The 19,871-nt window shown below is 41.4% G+C and overlaps 3 protein-coding genes across 4 annotated transcripts in view; 1 reads left to right on the top strand and 2 right to left on the bottom strand.

The window, feature by feature from the left end:
- Positions 1–13,732, bottom strand: part of LOC145911630 (roundabout homolog 2-like) — a 53,503-nt gene extending 39,771 nt beyond the window's left edge. For both annotated transcript variants that reach the window (XM_082999030.1, XM_082999032.1), the window contains exons 1-3: positions 13,424–13,732; positions 5,762–5,980; positions 5,250–5,399 (exon numbers count right to left, since the gene is read on the bottom strand). In XM_082999030.1, the coding sequence (XP_082855156.1) occupies positions 5,250–5,399; positions 5,762–5,980; positions 13,424–13,478 (424 nt within the window). In that variant the 5' untranslated portion in view covers positions 13,479–13,732. The remainder of the gene's footprint in view (positions 1–5,249; positions 5,400–5,761; positions 5,981–13,423) is intronic.
- Positions 13,733–15,885: 2,153 nt separating this feature from the next.
- On the bottom strand, positions 15,886–18,020 carry LOC145911635 (uncharacterized). Its single transcript, XM_082999039.1, has 4 exons — positions 17,881–18,020; positions 17,596–17,766; positions 16,884–17,181; positions 15,886–16,640 (listed from the first exon to the last, which is right to left on the bottom strand). The coding sequence occupies exons 1-4, from the start codon at positions 17,937–17,939 to the stop codon at positions 16,482–16,484; spliced, it is 687 nt and encodes a 228-aa protein (XP_082855165.1). The 5' UTR covers positions 17,940–18,020; the 3' UTR covers positions 15,886–16,481.
- Positions 18,021–18,293: 273 nt separating this feature from the next.
- Positions 18,294–19,775, top strand: LOC145910774 (uncharacterized). The gene is made up of 4 exons (XM_082997979.1): positions 18,294–18,458; positions 18,563–18,706; positions 18,763–18,853; positions 18,909–19,775. Exons 1-4 carry the CDS (start codon positions 18,349–18,351, stop codon positions 19,773–19,775), a joined length of 1,212 nt encoding a protein of 403 aa, XP_082854105.1. The 5' UTR covers positions 18,294–18,348.
- The last annotated feature ends 96 nt before the right edge of the window (positions 19,776–19,871 follow it).

Raw genomic sequence — 19,871 nt, 5'->3', positions numbered from 1 at the left:
GATTTGTTTTTCATTTGGAACGACATTTTTTGGTTGCAAGCATTACCTTTTCGGTGCAACTTGCGCACAGAGTATGTCACACTGAATAATTTCGAACTCGTGAGCATTTTAAGCGCTTTCCTACGGGCTTCCTTTCACATTCCTGTCATTCACGTTACAAGTTTTGTGGGAATTTGTAACGACCTCTTAAATCTCAACGACAGGCGTTTAGACTTTGTGGCAAAATCCGACCACGCATTAATTTTCCGGACACATAATCTGACATGTAGCTTTTCGCTCATCCGACAGATTTCTGCGGATGTCAATCAACTTTACGGAAGAACGGATAGCGAGGAACTGCATGTAGGTGGTTCGAGCGTAACTCAACGCTTGCAAGTTGTTAACACATTAGATTGTTGCTGCCAAAAACACCGGGGTTACAGGTCACGTGTTGAAACTAACAGCTTGGGTTATTGACGTAACGAGTTGACGTAAGTATTGTAGCAAGGATTGCGTGTGGCCAATTAGTGTGTTTTGGCCACAGATCTCCTGTTTTTTGCAACATTGTTGTACATTATCTGCCAAGCAAACATCATTCATGTTTCATACAACAAGAATAAGGCCAAGGCAAGATCGTCCAACTGCAAAGGATCTAAGGATCTTTGTTTGGGATCTCATCTACAATATATTGATCCTAAGGCATACAACTGCATTGCAACGCAAGCTGGATCACATCTTCCAAAAATTTAAATTCTATTATTGAGGAGACTGGTTCCATAATTTGCCAGAATCTAACCCTTTTCTGGACAGTGACATAGTGCTTTGAGGTACCGTGAATTATGCAAGTTTACCATCTTGGGATTCAGATAATGGTTTGAACGTAACTGCCTTAACCCAACCTTCCAATGTCGTTCCCCGTGTTCCCAGCGACAACTTGTCACCTCGTGGCCGTGTTTTGTCTCTTAGGCTTGCGGCTAATGGGGCAATTTCTCGCTTGATCGTTAGAGCATCGCCGGGTGATAGGAAACACGCACCAGAGTGTGCGGAGCCGAGTGGACAAATGGAAGGGTCAAGTGCAATTCGAAACTAAAATTATGATCGTTAAAACGAGAGCACGGAATGTTAGAATATTTGCACACATTCGAGGAATGTCGTTAAACAGCTTGGACTCTTGGGAGCCATTGAAAAGTGACACAAATTGTACGCAGTGAAAACACGCCCAAACAAACATGTTGAAAAAAATGCATGTTCGCGATTTCTACAAAAACATTGTTGTTTGAAGACCCATGGACCAAATGCAAACTATGTCAACACACTTTTATGATGAACTCTTCTGGTATAAGATAGCTTTGCTCCAGCATCAGCAACAACTTGCTTGAGATACAAACATTTACGCAATCCACAGTTGGATTATTAGGAAGATCACAATTAGCAAGGTTACCAAACATGTCATTGTATGTTGTACCTTGCACAGGGCGAAACGAATAAACAGTAAAAACGCCTTACATTGGCCTTCCTAATGCTAGTCGGTCGATACAAGGGGTTGGGTGCAGAGAAAAACAATGCTACACTTTCGCGCTTTAACCGAATTTGCACGGCTTGGCAAGCAGGACGAAGAACTTGATAAATCGATCGGGCATATCAACAAGCCATTATGTCTGAGAGGGCGGACTTTTCGAACGAAATTACGCAGCGCGCAGAGCCGCCTGAAAAATTGCCATATGTTCGTTCGGCGTTCGGTGACATTACAAAAGACAGATATTTCATTTTCCAGCCGGTTTGAAAATGAAAATATAAGGACTATCTGTCACCGAACACACAATACGCGATCAAGCAGAAAACTACCCGAAAATGCGGGAATTAAATTTAAACAAAAAAAAAATTGGCGTGAATAAATATGGCTCGAGGCCGCAATATTTCAAAAACATCTAAATGATTTTTGTCAAACCTAAAACAACAACAAACTGCCAAAACACAGAGCAATTGTCGATTGCGCGCTTAATCCCGACCCCAGTTTAGCGCGCGCTGAGCATCGACGCTTGTGAAGTCTAAACCCAATTACTGACGCCGGAGAAAATGGCCGAAAATTGGAAACGAAATTAGCGTAATTCGCTTAGCGCGACGAGGCTTCGGGTTACAAGCTCTGGCGACGCGACTTTGATCGCGAACTTTGTCGAACTCCCGGGAAACGGTGACGTCACGCGCAAGGGTGATGAGGCGAGTCACAAACAAACCGGTCAGGGCGTTTTTTCACTTGCTGTTTATTTGTATAACTCTTGCACTGTAGAAAATCAACTCTTGCACTGTAGAAAATCACGATATTTGGGATAAAATATAAGTCAAGTGATAAAATATGTTGTGTATTATACGCATCGCAAACATATTGTATATTAAAAAATGAAATTAAAATCTGCCAAAAATTTAAGCCTGCTAAATAGTTAGTGCCCATTTATGTGTTATGTTATGTTGTGGGCGCTTCTGCATGCTGATATTGGTTTATAATCAACTTTACAGGCTGCTGTTACAGTATAGACATATGTTCAGGTGGTGTGTAGTAACCGAGGAGAGTGAATTTAATGCATGGTCAAGGTTCCTGCTTCCACTGTTAAGCCATGTAAGAACATGAGGATGTGGAATTTTTATTTGCACTGTTTAACCCACATGCTAGTATTAACATTTACGACTTCAAAAAAGTAATTTACAACGTATTTCTTTTTGTCAAAACCGTCTTTTTCGCAACATCAATAGACAGCAGCTTTAAAACATGAGCTGACTCCTGTCTTGGGAACATCGCTAATACACCCGCACCCAACCACAAGACAAGGCCAATTTGGCCGCCGCGTTTCACCTACTCGGCGAAGAATCAAAGTCGATGAACGGGAAGAACAGCAAATTCCGGATTTCACGCCGCGATTTTCCTTTGACAAGCGTCGCGAGCAAGACGAAGCACCACTGGGTTCCAGAAATAATCCTGTTACACTCGCCAGAAACGCGACTCGTTCGCCGCACGACCCGCCACCGTCATTACCCATCACTTAATCCGAAATGGTTCGACTGAGTCAATCTACTTCGGCCTTGGTGGCCATCTGTTCACATTGCTCTGCGATGTTCTTGTAACAAAAGATGTTGGACGCTGTAATGGCGTAGTACTGGAAAACCTCTTTGCGCGCAAATTCCAGAAGTGTCGTGAAATGGCAAAAAAGCAAGATTATACGATTGAAAAGACAATTAATTTGTTTCGTGGTAACAAAAGTGCTGTTTGGGTTTCATCATCACAGACCGAATCATTTCAAAGGGCAGAGACCGATTAAACATTTAAAGGTTATTCATGGTCACTTGGGGCTCGTTCCTTTTGACCGAATTTCTTCGCCGTTTCGGCAATAAAACTAAACAAATACAAAACAAAGGCAAGTGCATGCGAATAATGGCAATTCGCCGCGCAATTACGGCCATTAGGGCTTGCCCAAGCCGCTTGCATTGCCTTTCCAATACCATTCAACTGTTGCCAGGCGCTGCAAAATTGGAGGCGGGCTGTCAGCATTCAAACACTGCTGGCCACTCTCACTGACAACTGACGACGAAAAAACAAACAAGGACTTAGTGAAGACGTGGCGCAAGTTTCAGCTCGTTGCCAGGCAACCGCGAATCTGAAGATACCGAAGTCGTAAATCGAGCTGTTTTCGACAGCCGGTCATTGAAAGTCTTTATATGGAGCTCGATCTGCGGAAAGCGGCCAGCCGGGCAACACAAACACTGGTCGCGCGTTTTGCAGAGATTTACTCCCTCGCTTATGGCATCCAGAAGGGGATTGCGTAACTTGGCTGTCTATAAATAGAATCTACATATAGCGTTAAGTTCCTCAAAGTGAAATGTTTGACATAGTGTAAAGGGTGCGCAACAGTTTAATGCATTGTTCGAAACACCCTCGCAACCTCATTTTCCCTTCAACTAGCAAAACAAATAGATAGCTTTTACCTCACAACATGCGGTGAATAAAAGATACAATTAAAACACAGGTTTACACCTAATAAAGCGAGAGGTACTCGCGAAAGCTAGTGTCCTTTAAAATACAAAAGTCAGTCTTCATAAAGAGTGGCAACCCAAGAGAATTCACTTCGAAGACATAAGATGCGGTACATTTAATAATTAAAACACAGTTTTCATGCACACACTCACAACAAGTCGATGTCACCAGAAAGCCAACCCATTCCAACCCATCGACGGTGGGAATTATATGAATGTCGAAACCACAGCAGAGTGGCAATGACGAATCAGTTGTGGGAAGATTGTGGAAAGCTGAATATGGAACTAATTCGAATAAAACGGAAACCAACATAGCGGCCGTACAATATGGGCGGATTATTATTGGCTGGACAAGTCGATGAAGGAAAACCAATGTCCCGTACCGCGAATGGAGGGGTAAGACCAAGGACCTGATCGAAGTAATGACTGACTTCTAAAACGGCCAGAGGGGAGGGCGAATGAAACCCCTGCCAGGCGTGCGTGTTTGCTTGTGGATAAAAGCTGAGTTTACGCCTGGAGAAATCGCATGTGAATGAAGGTTGTCTGCCCTTTCACATATCGTGGTATCCGGATTAAATGCGACAGAGGTCAAGTTTGCAAACTGCGCCGATAACGTCATTGTGTTATTTTACAAGCTAGAGCAAAATAACAGCAATAAATTTAAAGTATTAACGTTCCGCTTGCCGATTTTCTCTGCAAGTTGCAACATATCTGAAATACTTGTATATGTAGTCTACACAACGAGTCACAAAGAAGCCGGGTTGTTTCGCGCCAACATACCAAGAGTACCACGCGATGTTTACGCGTACCTCTAACACCAATGTCAACCTTGGAAACAGGCAACTGAACACTTAAGTCAGACAGCAGAGTCGTTGTAAGGCATGGTCCTGTGACCACCATAGAGACCACATTATCGATGATATCACCGCAATTCGATGGCCCACTCAACCAGGTTTGACAAGCCGTCGAGTCCGCAATCAAACTCTACACGATTTTGACCTTGTTGACGCGAGTAATGCAGGTGCGCTATCGGCTGTCATTTGCCCGTCAACGTTTGAGCTCTTCTTGGAGTTAGTTCTAACGGGGATTGACTGCAGGTACGTGGATAAATGCGCGTATCAAATATGTGTTTGAGTTGTAGAAAACGTGGACATAACTCACAAAATCTCCAACACACAAAAGTGTCGAAAATACGCTGCTATCCTGTCAAATTTTCTTGCTACAAAATCATAAAACAAAACACTCACAGGCAAGTTGGATTGAGGCATTGTTGCTGTGTGCCGTCCCGACGTCGTTCGTGGCCAGGCATTGATAAATCCCTGTGTTAGCACCTGGAGGTTTGTTCCGCAGTTGTTGAATCATTATATCCCCGGCAGCCAAAAAGATAATTCCCAGACCTTAAAAATCAAAAAAGAAAAGTAATTTCACCACAAAGTTGAAGTCTTTGCCTGGCAGTTTGGTCAGCAAAGTCGTCTAAAGTCACACCAAACTGCACTTATGAGACCTTATAAGTCAAAACAGTGGCCATCTGTCTGCAGCTTACACAAATCATATATTATAGGCTCCACTTGCTTACATACAAATAAAGTAATGTTTGGCCTGAGATAGTTTTTAATTTCTATAGCTTTGTATCAACCCTGGACCATGCAATAAAAGTTGGTGTCTTGGGTGGATGATTTGACTTTAATGTGCCACTCGCCTCAAGCGTTAACTATTAAATTCAGAATATCCCAACATTAGTGACCACTATGTAGCTCACCAGATCCTCGGCCCAATGGCTGGCCGTCTTTTAACCACGTGATAGTTGGTGGGGGATTCCCGCTTGCTTTGCAATAAAGGCGAGCAATCTCGTTTTCGTCTTCGGCGAGAAAACCTTTCGGATGTTCCGTGATTACCGGCATCGCGGGGGCCGACTTTCGGGCCAGTGGAGCCGGAGGCAATTCGGCGGGTTTGTCTTCGTCAACAATTGGGGCTGCACCTTTACAAGATATTTTACAAATGAGTTTATTTTGAAAATAAATCTGCCATAGAAACATTAGCTGCAAACGATAAAACATATTTGGCCTTGGAATTGCCAAACTTTTAACACAAGCAAGTTGCAATTTTGGAGCTGATGTTTTGTTACGAAATGTTACGACTGGAGGGAAAGAATTTTCCCAACTGCTCCGTGAAACTTGTTACAAACTCGCAATACTTTCGTTGAGCGGTGCGATACTCGAGGAATCCAGACAGCCATATGTCTGGACGCACCAGCCAGTATTGTATGACCAATCAAAGGACTCGCATACAACATAATAGGAACACCGTGTGAGAAAATTACATCAACTACCAGGCGAGACTGAGGAATTTTCAAATACCCACAGATCAGCCCATGGCTTGACTGTGAACAGGAAACTGGTTGTGATCTGCGGTGTCCAGGACAAAACGACCACAAAAAGGCTCAGGTTTCAGAACTAATCTCTTCCCAAGCTGTGCTCATGCCCGCGAAACTGAAGGCTTAAAAAGTGGCCTCAGGTCTTGGGAAGTATAGGATTTCTATGCTAAAAAGTGGCGACGGTAATTGGCGCGAAAATCGTTTGTTTTCGAAGCATGGTAATGCGGCACCATGCGAACATGGCGTCAGGGCCCGTTACAAGGGTCACTTACGACGCCGTTAAACCAACAATCGCTCGTCATGGCTGCATTCAGTTACATCTAATTGTCGCATGGTTGTTTAGCTCTCTGTTTTCGCCGTATTTCGTATTTCATATGTCAACGTAAGGCACAGGTGTGGGGATTGTCACAGGGAATTTTAAAGGGAAGCGAAACAAATCTGAAAGTGGGTGTCTTTTGATTTCGTTTTAATCATTCTTGAAATTCTCGTTTTAAATATTTTTATAAATGGCTGAGCTTGATCCGACTAACACATCGTTTCTAAGTTAAAATACTGTTATTGACCAACACAACGTTGTGTTAACGTATCGTCGCATGCAAGGTATAAGTCCTTGCAAACACACCACGCTTCGAAACTTTATCGATAAGATCCACACAAATGCGTATCCAAGACCATTGTAGACAATCCAGTGTATTGTTTTTGCTACATATCCTCCTTATTCCTACATCTTCACCGCAATACCAGAGCGCACCCGTAACTACACCCAACCCGCGGAATGCTGATTGGAACGGATTAAACCGATCCGAAATCTGAAAGTCCATTACACAGGCTTGGCGATGTCATTTCGCTCGCCTCATAATCCGGTTTAGTGGTTCCAGCTCCATGCGATTCGACGCAGGAGTCTTTTATAACATTCAAATCAGTTCGGATTTTGTTTCCCACGACATAAAGGTGATTTAGCTTATGTGAGAACAGCATGAGCAGGTGTCCGTCTAAATGACATCGGGCTTCTGGGAAAGGAATTTTCCGGAATGTGAATTTGACGTTGCTTAAGTTTACAACATTAAAAGCTATTTGTGTTGCATGTACCTATGGGTGATCAGTCAACTACATGTTGGATTGGAAAGTTTTCCTATGGCGAAGTTTCCTTGCTTATAAAGTACCGAAGTTAAATAGGAAGAGTGTCACGCATTGGTAATTAACAAAACCCCGAAGAAAACTAGCTTAGGTTCAGTTAAGCACAATGGCACTAACGTGACGAATAATTAACATTATATTCATTCTATCCCGCCACGCGTCTATACGACCCCCAACACACACACACCCCAACCCGCTAATTACTAAGTGACGACACAAAAGGTCAAAGGAAGACACAATTCAAGAACACGTGCACGCGCGACACTTCCCCTTCTTTGTCGCGAACTCCATTGTGTGACGCAACAATGGGTGTTCGATTGGTTACCGAGTTTTACTCCTATTTCGCTGATAACTTTTGGGAGTTGCGTCTGGACGGTGAATAGTCAAGATTTCGAGAAAACTCGGTTCGATTATTCCCTTACGTAATTTTGTGCTGATACGTAACGAACAGTTTTTAATGACAGTTGCTATTAAATGTATAGGAATTAAACTGGCGATCGTAACCATTGACTGTACATAATAGAATATGTTAAAACACTTCCACGTTTATTACCACGAGTTGTTGGTTGTTTCCGCGACAGATTTTGTGGTGTTTTTTCGACAAAACCACTACTTCCGCTCTTACACAACTTTCAACGCAATTTTACGCCAAAATCGGCCACAAACTGTTGAACATTCCGGAAACGCGGAAGAGGAAATGGGCCTAAAACCGAGGCCGCTTCCCAAAGTCACGCCCGAGTTCCAGGGGCCGGGGACCAGGAAACGCCTGGATGTTTTGCAGGCCAGCCGGGCCATATAACCGGGAAGGAATATCCTGGTACCCACACATTGCTCCAACAAAATATTCACACGGTTTGGATATGAGACGTACACATTTGCATGTGGTTGCTTTTCGAAACGATGTGACAATAAGCGTGTTTATTACTTGGTGTTACGCGCTTGTGCCGTGAAAGGCGACGTTAATTTCAACGACGGTCGCCATTGCCCATGACAGCAAATTCGAGAAAACAACAAACAACTGTGGCCTTTGTTGCGTCATAAGGGGGTCACGACTCGTGAAAACGTTCTAACGAGGAAGGGGCCGTTACGCACGGCGAACACAGGTGAATGCGAAATCGAATTGGAACCCTCGAAACCGTTCTTCGCGTTCCCACGCGATTGTTGCGTTCACGCGTCAGTGCGCATCACGCCCATTTACAAAATTAGCGTCGCGGTTAATCAGTATTGGCGTAAGGGTGAAATTGTTCAACACGTGCGAATTTAAATGATTTCATTAATCGAAGGGAAACCAATATCACGCAACAGGCGTTATGGGTGTTCCATGCCGTTTGCCGTAGTGACAAAACTGTTTTTTAAAACTCTATAGCAGAACATATTTCTACGCCAATTGTATTGTTCTTTCATAATTTCACAAGAAAAGGTTCGAAATAATTTTGCTTTAAAACGTTTTTTTCCCAAAAATGAACGATTAATTTTTATTTTCCTATGTTCCAAATCAAAGCTGTCTTGTGAACAAGCATGGAATCATGTGCACCATATTACCAATGGTGGCCAAACTTTGCAGTCAAACCCAACAGGTCGATTTGCCGATGAAGCGGATTGCAAAATGCAGGACGCTTACAGCATCGACCCTTCAAGCAATTAAACCGCGTGAATTGGAATTTGCTGGCCCAAGAGCCGTCGAGGGGGTTTACACTTTCGGTCTTCCCGAAGTCAGCGAAAAGAATCTCAAATCGATCCTCAGGTTTCGGCTTCGGCTTCTGTTGTTTGCAACTATGATATTATTACACTTTTGAATGTCACAATATTGCCACTATTCTTAGAATAAGGAGACTGGCTGATATTACTGTCAACATTGTCATGTTTTATACGAAAAAAACGTTTCGTCAAGAACTAATGGCACTATGTGTTCGCAATAAAAACAAACCTATTAATGCCATTCTGTGATAACGCGATATCGTTAAAGCAATATCCAGGGCAAGGCAAGACCTCGTGGGAACAGATACACGTTGAACACCTCGTACCGCATCACAACACATTCGCAGATGTTTGTGGTCGAATCGCCAAAAGCGTTGATCACATCCGTCTCGCCCATTGTTACGCGCACCGCGTCACAATCGCCAATCTGCGAAACTGGGACACGGCGCGTCTGCACGGGGGATACGCTCCCATAGGCACGTTTCATACCATGTTTCGCTGGTGACATGTTTTGATGAAAAATATCCGTTCTGAGGGCGCCGCTTTCCGCTGCGACTGTTGGTGGTTTTAAAACTTCGTAGATTGCCGCTTTAAATGGGCCTGAAGACCTTTTTATCGCTTAAGAAGGTTCCAGGCCTACGTGAAATTTCGTCTGCTGGCAGTTTTTCTTGTAAGTCTAGTAGCACGAACTTTCCAAAAGTAAAATCCCCTTGAGGGCTGCATATGCCTCAAATATGTACAAAACGTCCACATTCCTTATCAGTATTTGACGCCCAACGAGCCAATCGAGTCGCTGGGACCAACAAAACTCAACCTTGCATTGATTGATGACACTTCATTTCATTGTGGCGACGCCAGAGCACGAGCCCAAACCGTATACCTTATCTTCCACAAGAGCAAACAATTCCCGATAATTAGGCGATAAATACACTGAACCGCAGTTGATCGGCATCAAAACACCTCAATATTTTGCTGTGCTGTGACGGAAACACATTGCACATCTTTATGGACGAGACAACGTACAACTATTAAAGGTACTTTTTGTTTGATATTTGATACCAAGTACAAGACAATGCAGACCTGGTTGGAACAGATTCATGTTGAATTCAACAAAAATACATCAGTAGGGCCAATAACCCTGTAGTCAATGTAATATATGGAAATGAGAAGAATAATTTAAACGTTGTCACTGTTGACAACGAGTGTAAGTTTACATAATGCCATTAGCATAAGGAAAGATAAAATACAACATGCGGTGACTTTCAATGTATGGAAACAATCGCAAAATAGTCAGTCAGGTGACCACCAATTTCAGTTCGTTAAGGTTTTTGTTGTTCTACCAGGGTTCGGCTCACCAGAATACAAACAACAAACCTTCCCACATCGGAACATTTGATTTCCGAGCAATAAGAGTTGACGCAGCGACAAACAAACTGTGACACGGGGAATTCGCCTTGCTGAGTCGGCGGAAGACCAACACGAAGCGAAAGGACCCCTCTATAAGTGTTAGTATCGCATATTGAACAGCACAGCATCGAACGTCCAAGGCCCTTGAGATGCGATGAGAGCAAATAAAATCGGGCACGAGAGCATACAAACCAGGGCAAGACGACTTAAGGAACGCGACGGTCGTGCAACGATATCTGAGCTAACGTTGTTTGTGAGCCCGGGCACGGGTTTATGAAGGGAACGTTTATCAGATGATAAATCCATATGGTATGGTGAAATAATATTAAAAATCGGCCTGAAATGTCCTTGGGAATTATTTGATTTACATTGCCAATTTGGTGAACTTTTCTTTCTTAGTGAATAATTTATTTAGCTACCGCTATTTTGGCAAAAAACACATAAGTTCTTACACATTTGGTCAGACTTTTTATTTCGCTTAAAAACAACTAAATGGCCAAATTGTCGACAATTGCATCCAATAGAAGCTCTACCACACAAGCTTCAAGCGAAAAATGTTAAAAGTATGACACCGAAATATTTAAAGACCAGCATGAAACTTTTATTTGGCAGATATATAGATTCGTTGTTGCGTACTTTATGTCATCGATTTTCGGCCGTGGAGCAATGGGAATTAGACGCATGTTCTGCCCATCGAAGATGTTTCGCAGGACGAATCCTTTAAATTATTGATAGCGAGGTCCAAATGCGAACAGGAGGGCCTTGTTAATCCACCAATTGCTTCGCTATGGGCCAGGCCCTTTATTATGCCGGAGTGGACCCTCTCCAGTTAGTGCAGCACTCGGCAGACGAATCCGGCGCCGGTAAAAATCGATGTCCCCGCTGCATGCGTGCACATGACTGACCACAGGAAAATTCGATATTTAAAATGGGTTTTGGCAGCTAACTATGAACAAATTTGGTTGTTGTTCCCAAACTGAAACTGTATGTGCCTATTTTTCTTTCAAACACTCCGTTAAAGTTTTTCAATACACAAAAAAACAGGGTGCTTGCAACACCAACGTTGCAAAATCACCTTTGCAACAATATTTTTGTTGTGTTCAGGAATTTAAGCCATTGTGTACAACATAAACCACGATAATTCATCTGCTATATTTAAATGCGACAAATCGACCATACATGAAACTTATAAAGGGCCAATTATCAAAACAAGTTTTCCTGAAGTTGGCCTTCACATGTCAGTCATCCATCAGTTGTTTGTGTGTAAGTCAACGTGAAGTCGTTAACAATGCGGTCAAGATTTAGGCCGCGGTCATTAAGTTTCAAACTTTGCAATCTAGCTGAAGGAACCGTAAATTATGTTGATCTGGGACGTACATGGTAAATGAGCGCAAATAAGATGTTGCACATTGCTAATTGATGCAATAATAGTTACATCTAAAAACCAGAAGTAATTTTATGTACATTGGGGTCCATGACAATCAGTGCAATCGACTTATCGGAATCCACGCTGTTTGTTAAAACTCTAAAACAACTGTGACCAATCGTAAGCCCATCATACCAAGACACATGGCGGAACTGTTTATATACGGCGGGTCGAGTCAATACGGAGATGTATTGGCCGTGACAATTTGCTGTGAGTAAACAAACAAAACGGCTATAATTCAAAGGAGACTCGACACCTGTCAAAGTCGTGTCCCGGGGCTGCCATTCCAAGAAATGCCGCTGTAAAGGTAAATAATATAACCTAATGTAAATAAGAAACTGACGATGCTATTTATAGGCGAATTTATTATTTCTGTGATATTTTTAAATAAAAGATCGCACTGACGCCGATCGTCAATCACTCTTTGTAAGTAATTTTGAATGATAAGCTTTGCAGTATACAAAGAAGTGAAAATGAGCACCACATTGTAGATGTGTGATGCTCTGTTGCAAAATAACAAAAAAATCGGGGGGACGCCCTTACTATAAAGCTCGAAAGGAGGTTACGCTGAATTTCCAAAGATCATCATTTCCATGAAAAAAAACTTTGAGAAATGCATCACATGATATCTTCACTTGAAGTTGATCTATTTGTTGGTTTACGCGTTTTGTGGCAATATCAACAGAACGAGGAAAATACGTTTTACATACTTGTGTGAAAGACACCCACACACACAGATGCCGTGAAAGTACAACTCGAAACTCCAGTCAAGTTCCTTCCAAAAAGGGCAGCCAATATCGTGAGGAATTCGAAAATCCGTGCCATGTTTGTGTAACTAATGTTCTCGTGTGAATGTATCGCTACACTTGTAACGGCGGGATCGCGTTTGACAATGGGCCGTTGACACGGCAAAGGGCCACACGCGTTGGGGCGCGGGCGTTTCAAGCGAGGTCGCATAGATTTCTGCCTTTTGCGCGTAGGCCTACTCTTATGTCCTGTGGTGTTTCGGATGTAATTTGCACCGGACTGATAATCTGGCACTTGAATGCGCACTTCACCGCAATCCACTACCCAAGTGCACATTAGCGTGGGCAAGGTTAAACTGTGCTCCTAGCGTTAGCATGGGAAGGTGCACAAGCTGCAGATTTCGAGACCATAGTTTACATTAGTTTTTATATCGTTTCTGCTCATCTGGCAAATGGCTTCGACACTGATATCGTGAATTAGTCAAGGTTCGGGCGTTTACCTTTTATCAGCATTTCAAACCACGAACTTTTGCCCGAACAAGAAACAAAGTTTGCGCTGTGTGTACACAGCACTTAAAAACACGTAATATCCTTGTTTAACAACTGATTTCGAAACACGTAAATAGTGCTTACCTCCAAATTTGCCCAATCCTAGAAAGCATAGAATCGTACACCAAGGAAGATTCATGGTCGAGATGTTGAATTGTTGAATAGTCAATATGTATGTCCTTTTTGTACTGGGTTGCTGTTTAGTCCACTGGCTTCAACTCTACCAAGAAAACTCGATTTTTTTAGCTTCTCATTCTCAAAATTAGTCCTACGTGGATTGATAAGGTAATCCCAAGGCAAAAAGTATTTAGGCAGTAACAGCTTTCAGTAGCACAATGCAGTTAGTGTTGTATTTTGCACTGGCCTTCACTCCTTGCTACACAGACGCCTGGGATAGACCTGTCAATAAAACAAATAGAATGGTCAACAGCCTACTAAGATCGTGTTTTTCGGTAAACTCCAAACACACTGTTCGACCAGCGCCTTCAAATTAGACAGTGGGTTTGCGAAAAGTTAAGGCTACAGGTTGCGGAAGTCCTATACTGTGGTGTGTTGTGACCAAACAAAATCGCTACACCTCGAGACTGAATTTTAATACGGCGGGAAAGCAGAAGCCATTTCCTGCCTAAAAAGTTGCGAAAATTTTTCGCCTTTTTATCGCCACATGAAAAATAACTGACACCAACAAACGTTTGACAGCCTAATATTACGTACATTTTTGTTTCAAACACAACAAAAACCATGCTTTTTCTGCTATCCACGTGACAGCGCACATTAACAAACGTGTTCCACTGCAATAACAATCAACAATTCTTTTTTATTTTAACCATTGTTGCATCACTATCACTGAACAGAACAAAGCGCAATGGACCTGAAGTCAACTGTTCCAGTTAATTTTAATGAACAGCTGGGCGACGCACAAAAAACGAGCATCAAGTGGTTCTTAGTAGCAGTGGCGCGTTGCATGTAATCCTATCTTGGCGAAGAGCTAATCACTTGCCGGAAAAGCCTTTATCACTGGCAAGTGCGGACAATCTTATCAAATGGTTCTTGATACCTTCCAAACGTCAAGTGTCATATTTTAGACAAGAAAATGGTAAGTAAACTGCTTTTTCCCAAAGCAACCATAAGCACAACACAGCTGAATATTTTTAGGTAGTTTTGCAAATACTAGCGATTTTCTGAATGTTTGAGAATTCAAGGCAACGTTGACGCAAATCGCGCTGTGCATCTCCTTTTAGAAGAAATGACCAACTATCTGGGCAACGTAAAAATAAATTTCGACTTCTTGTAAATTGAAGTCCTTTTTGAACTTGCACATCACGTAGTCACCGCAAATAACGAACTCCAACAGCAACGAAATAAGCGTTTTAAACATATATTTTATACTTCGTTTCTATTCTCTGTTATCGGACAGCTCGCTTTCCTTGAAGGGAAATACCATAACAAGACGCCTCCCTTGCTGTGGAACACGCCTTGCTCTGAGCGCGAACGCCTTTTTTCGGTCGCCGACGCGATTCAAGATTTCTCTTTTTTCGTTTGATCTGTGCCTTGCTCTGTGGCGCCATGTCAACGTTTGTGGTATGAAAGTCACAGTGTGAAATTGACGAGTGCATTTCATAAAGCGATGTATAGTCAAAAGCAAGCGTTGATGGCGTTGTTATATTAATTAAAATTAAAAATATTTTTTCCCGATAGACATAACATAATATATCGCAAGTGAAATGTGAAATAAAAGGTTTCGGACTGCTTGTTGCAAAAGCCTTGGCTACTGCCTATTGCCGGCCTACGATTGTCTTGTGCTTAATAACCAGGGTCGCCACAACGTCCTTAGTTACAAGATTTGTCCTGTTTTGTGACTGGGTGTCCCTATTTTTTGAGAACTTTTGATCGCAAGCGTTTTTATTTCCACTAGGCTTTGGCTCAAGCAACGTTAAATGGAGGCCTTTCCCGTTTTATTACCCCTCAAAGAGGTGCATCCCAAGATTGGTGTCGTAAGTATTTTGTTGCGAAAATTCGTATTGAGAAACTCAACCAAAATGTCAGTGGATAAAGCGGTGGCTTAGCACCGAAATTCCGGTGGCTTGTTTCTTCACTAATAAGGGTTGTTGATTATCTAAGCAAACCGAACTTAAAGCACCTGTTTAATTTGATAAGTGGGTCAGAAGTCTTTTCAACGTAACAAGAGCATTACGTTTGGGCACTTTGTAAGGAGGTGTGAAAGTTAAATCGACTTTTCTGGGCGAGGAAATGTGACACCTTGTCTCGGGCTGGGAGCGTTTGGATCAAACGAAGTGATTACGATTGGAAAGTTTTAACAGATTTACTCAAAATTCTGAGAACAAACAGACTGGCCCGTAGTGCTGAAAACATTGACATTTTTTATTTAGTTAAACGTTTCGGCAAAAACTTACGCTTTTCATACTTTTCTATTTGCTGATACCACTACCCGCGTTGGAAACTAAAACACCATATTTCAATTTCTTAAATACATAAACTGGACGTTTGTGGTCTCGATTGATCGGGCGAGACACGAAGGTTCGTATGGAATTTCTTTAATTAACGCTATGTATTGCTGCACGGCTCTTCTGGCAACAATGTCATTACATCAACGTTTATTGCCAAAAGAACCGTATTGCAACAATAAAACATGTCCGGCATCATCAGTGGTAATTTAACTCTATGTATGTATAGTGCGTTATTCCAATAAACAGTCTGATAACCTTTAAAAAACATGTGAGGAAGAAAATCCGAGTTTCTTGCGTACCTAGCACACCACACATAATGTAAAATTTAAGGAAATAAACTCAAGGAGAAGTTTTTGTTATAATTCATAGGTTAATCACTTATAAAATAGCAGCGCGCGGTTTAAGCTGACAATAAAACACAAAACAATAAATGAGTTGCTGCACAGTCAACGCAGTAAAAACTTTCATAAATAAAGACAGTGCAATATGTAAAGAGCTTGAATACATCCTCCAAAAGGTGTATTATGGAACAATCACCTTGTTAACATATTTTAATGTGTTAAGAATCGGCCTTGTAATTGCAGTTATTTAAATTCTTGCCAAAAAACATTTTCTGCTGCACAATAAAAACTATTTTTTATCGATGAAACAATGCAAAGAAAAAAGGAATACTATCACAGATTAACTGGTTCACCCAAGCTGACCATGAGGTCAAGTAAGTCTGGGTCTTGAAACCAATCCACTTGTGAAGCATGAATAAGGGATTGAAATGCAGACTTCCTTAGTGATAACTCCTTCACCACTTTATCAAGTTTTTCATATGTCTCCCTGGCCTAAAAAAACATAATCTCTAGAATCGGATTGTTGATAAGAACTGTAGAGGACTCGTTGCCCTTTTTAAACTCCAATATTGCAAATGTATGAAAGCTTGAGGCCTTTAGGGACTATACATCATGAAGAACAAAACACAAAAAAACACTTGAATTGTTTTGTAAAATACCAATACAATTTAAGTATATACATATTGAAAATAAATTGCAGAACAAATGTAGGTGTTCTTCAACACTTCTTATTACCTCACTGTTGTTCTGTACATCATTTTGCATCTGCTCTGTCTTCTCTCTGGAGTTTTCCAATATAGCAGCAAGGTCTCTGTTTCCCCATTGGACTTGTTGCAAACTTGCTTGTAATTCCTTCAAGCGGTCTTGCAGTGCATCGAGCACACTCACTCGTTTAGATATTTCAGTTCCAGCAGTTCTGACTTCATTAAGCTTTATAGCAATTTCTTTGTGAATTTCTTCTTCTGTAGGGCTCGTCATGTTGGTGGCAAGGTCCGGAAAAGTGGCTTTAAATGCTTCCCTTCCTTGGTGTAATCTAAACAAAACATTTCAAGATTAATTTTAGCTTTTTTGTGTAAGCTGCAGACAGATGGCCACTGTTTTGACCTATAAGGTCTAATCAGTGCAGCTGGTGTGACTTTCAGACGACTTTGCTGACCAAACGGCCAAGCAAAGACTTCCACTTTGTGGTGACTATACAATCACCGTCATCCGTTGGGCACCAAACTAGGTGCAACCTTACAGAGAAAACAAGGTGGAAACTTTCTTTTTGTCCAGACTGTATGATATCTTTGTGGCATATTTGATGAGATGGAAATGTTACACACAAAAATTTGGCAGATGCTATGCGATCTGGTCAACACTTTCCAGATATACAACTTATTAGTTCATTGTTTTGACACAGACTGTTGATAAAATTACATGGCCCAGTAACCACAAACATTTATACCTTCTCTGTATAAGTTCCATATCGGAGTTGTCGATGATTGTTTCCCTCAAAAGTCTTTGTTTTGCTGCTATCCCACTGCCTTCAACTTTGCCTGTATCTATTACACTTTCTTCCAGCAGATTCTCCTCCAAATGCATGTTTGTTAATCTTTTAAGAAGCTCATCACGAAAGCTGCAGCACAATTTTATGTTTGAGAGACAAAATGAAATTATATTTTAATGTTCGTCATGGATACGCCATATCTAACTTTATTTCAAGTATCACATGTTCATGACAAATGTATACCTGGTCAATTCTCGGATAACAGACGCTGCTTCCTCGACAAATTCCATTTCTTGTGACATTGTAATAGAAACACCGCCTTTGATGCACAGGTTAACTAAAACTAATCTGGAGTTGGAACTGGAAAGGAATTACCGCCACACGTTAAGCAATGATGTGGAACATAAACAAAGCCTATTGTGTAGCGGTCATCCAGTGTTCTGATAATTTTGTACGGACAAATGTTTCTTTTTTACGTTTTACAAACAACATTTTCCAATGAAAAACACTTGACAATCCATCAATACTTTCAACAACAAAAAAACACAAACGAGCTTGCAAATAATGTATGTATTGGGTAGATTGTTTTCCTTACGCTCATGGGAAATAAGGGCAGCGCGAAAAATCAAAACAAATATGCTTATAGATCGACTCAATTTGCCATCTGATAATTCTTCAGTAAACTTGACACATGGGCCTTTTTTCGGGGGAATGAACTCGGAAAGAAGTGAGATTGTTGGAACTGTGTTAAGCTTGGAAAATTACACATTATGGTACAACGCTTGTTTGGAATGTTTCACAAAGATTCAGGACAATTCGAAGTAAGGGAATTAAACGGGCCTCGACTTAATTAAACAGTCACTACGCCCACAGGGCAATGTCATTCACGTGAATGAACTAAGCAAAAAACTTGTGTTATTTTTAGTTGTGCAAAATGTGGAAACACAACCAGTGCATTGAGATATCGACTTTGTCTTGAAGTGGACTCATCCATTGGACTTCTGCATACTACAATATTTGGAAATGCTCTGAATGAGCATTTTGGCATTGAAGCTCCTGAATTTGTACAGTAATTTATTTGTTATGAGCCAAATAGAAAATCCCATCTAAACATGACTTGTACAGGAATCAAGGGTCTGATGAACATACAACGTTTCTTCTTGCTAAAGCTGTGGAAAAACGTTTTGTTGGTCATGCTATGGTGTTCTCCCTAAGGGTAAGTTGTTGCAGGTTTGTTCATAAAATCAGTTGATTCACAATATTTGATTTAGAGTTCTTCTGAAGATCTTTCCACTGATGCAACGTATGTCGCTGAGGCCATTCAGCCACTGAATGCTTCATTTTGTTTCACTGTTTTTGAACACTATGAGGCACTCTTGTATTTAGGAAGATTTGCAGATGCTTACAGCACCTCAGAGGCCCCAAGTCAAAGGTCTTCTAATAAAAAATCCTTTGAGAATGTGGAACCTTCCAAAAATAACAGCAGTGTTCAAAACACTTCTCAGCACCCAAGGTCGCCATCAGACAGTTTTGTTTTTCTGAAGGACTCACTGAATATAAGCTTATTAAATAAGCGCAATTGGACCTGCTCTGTTCCTGATTTAAGTCTCGAAGAAGTCACACACAACAGTCCATCTGTGATTGAAAGGCTACTCAATAATAGCTTATTTTCTGAAACAGAACAAAAACAAACTCCAAGTAGCTGTGAACTGTTGGACAACATTACTCTGCCTTTGTTTCCTTCACAAGAAAAGTGTTCAACAGATGGCAATAATGGAAGTACCGACATTGTGCCAAGTTGCCCAAAGGTATTGCACTCTTATAACTCGGATAGCCTTGTTCATGAATCCAGCTACGCAACTGTGGACAAATTGGATAGTAAATCACTTTGTGGAGTGAAGCATAAAATGTTGCGCTCAGAACAAATGTGTGCACACAAACAAAATTGTGATGGTGTCTTGACAAGAAAACGTTTAGCTGACCCCAAATGTTTTAGCACCCCCAAGCACAGAAGCTTATTAAAACAAAAATATCTGGTCAATCATCTAAATTCTCCTGTGATGTTTTGTAACATTACAAATGATGTTGCAGGTGTGAAAAGTGGCATGAACAATTCACTTGATCTATTTTCACCCTGAATAAATGATTCTGTGTGTACACAAAGGAAAATGATATTTTAATGCTAGCCGTTTTAAACCTGAAGGTTTGAGGTTCTGATTTGGTTTTATTGCATA

This window comes from Ascidia mentula, chromosome 8 (genome assembly GCF_947561715.1).
Source record: "Ascidia mentula chromosome 8, kaAscMent1.1, whole genome shotgun sequence".
Taxonomy (NCBI): Eukaryota; Metazoa; Chordata; class Ascidiacea; order Phlebobranchia; family Ascidiidae; genus Ascidia; species Ascidia mentula.
The sequence above is the reverse complement of the archived record's forward strand: the minus strand, read 5'-3'. Positions and strand labels throughout refer to the sequence as shown.

Excerpts from the sequence above, each read along its gene's own strand:
- LOC145910774 (XM_082997979.1), top strand. The coding sequence starts at position 18,349 with ATGAACTCGGAAAGAAGTGAGATTGTTGGAACTGTGTTAAGCTTGGAA. Across the intron at positions 18,459-18,562 it reads AAGATTCAGGACAATTCGAA|TTGTGCAAAATGTGGAAACA; the intron begins GTAAGGGAATTA and ends TGTTATTTTTAG. Across the intron at positions 18,707-18,762 it reads GAAGCTCCTGAATTTGTACA|GAATCAAGGGTCTGATGAAC; the intron begins GTAATTTATTTG and ends TGACTTGTACAG.
- LOC145911635 (XM_082999039.1), bottom strand. The coding sequence starts at position 17,939 with ATGTCACAAGAAATGGAATTTGTCGAGGAAGCAGCGTCTGTTATCCGA. Across the intron at positions 17,767-17,880 it reads GTTATCCGAGAATTGACCAG|CTTTCGTGATGAGCTTCTTA; the intron begins GTATACATTTGT and ends ATTGTGCTGCAG. Across the intron at positions 17,182-17,595 it reads ATGGAACTTATACAGAGAAG|ATTACACCAAGGAAGGGAAG; the intron begins GTATAAATGTTT and ends TGTTTTGTTTAG.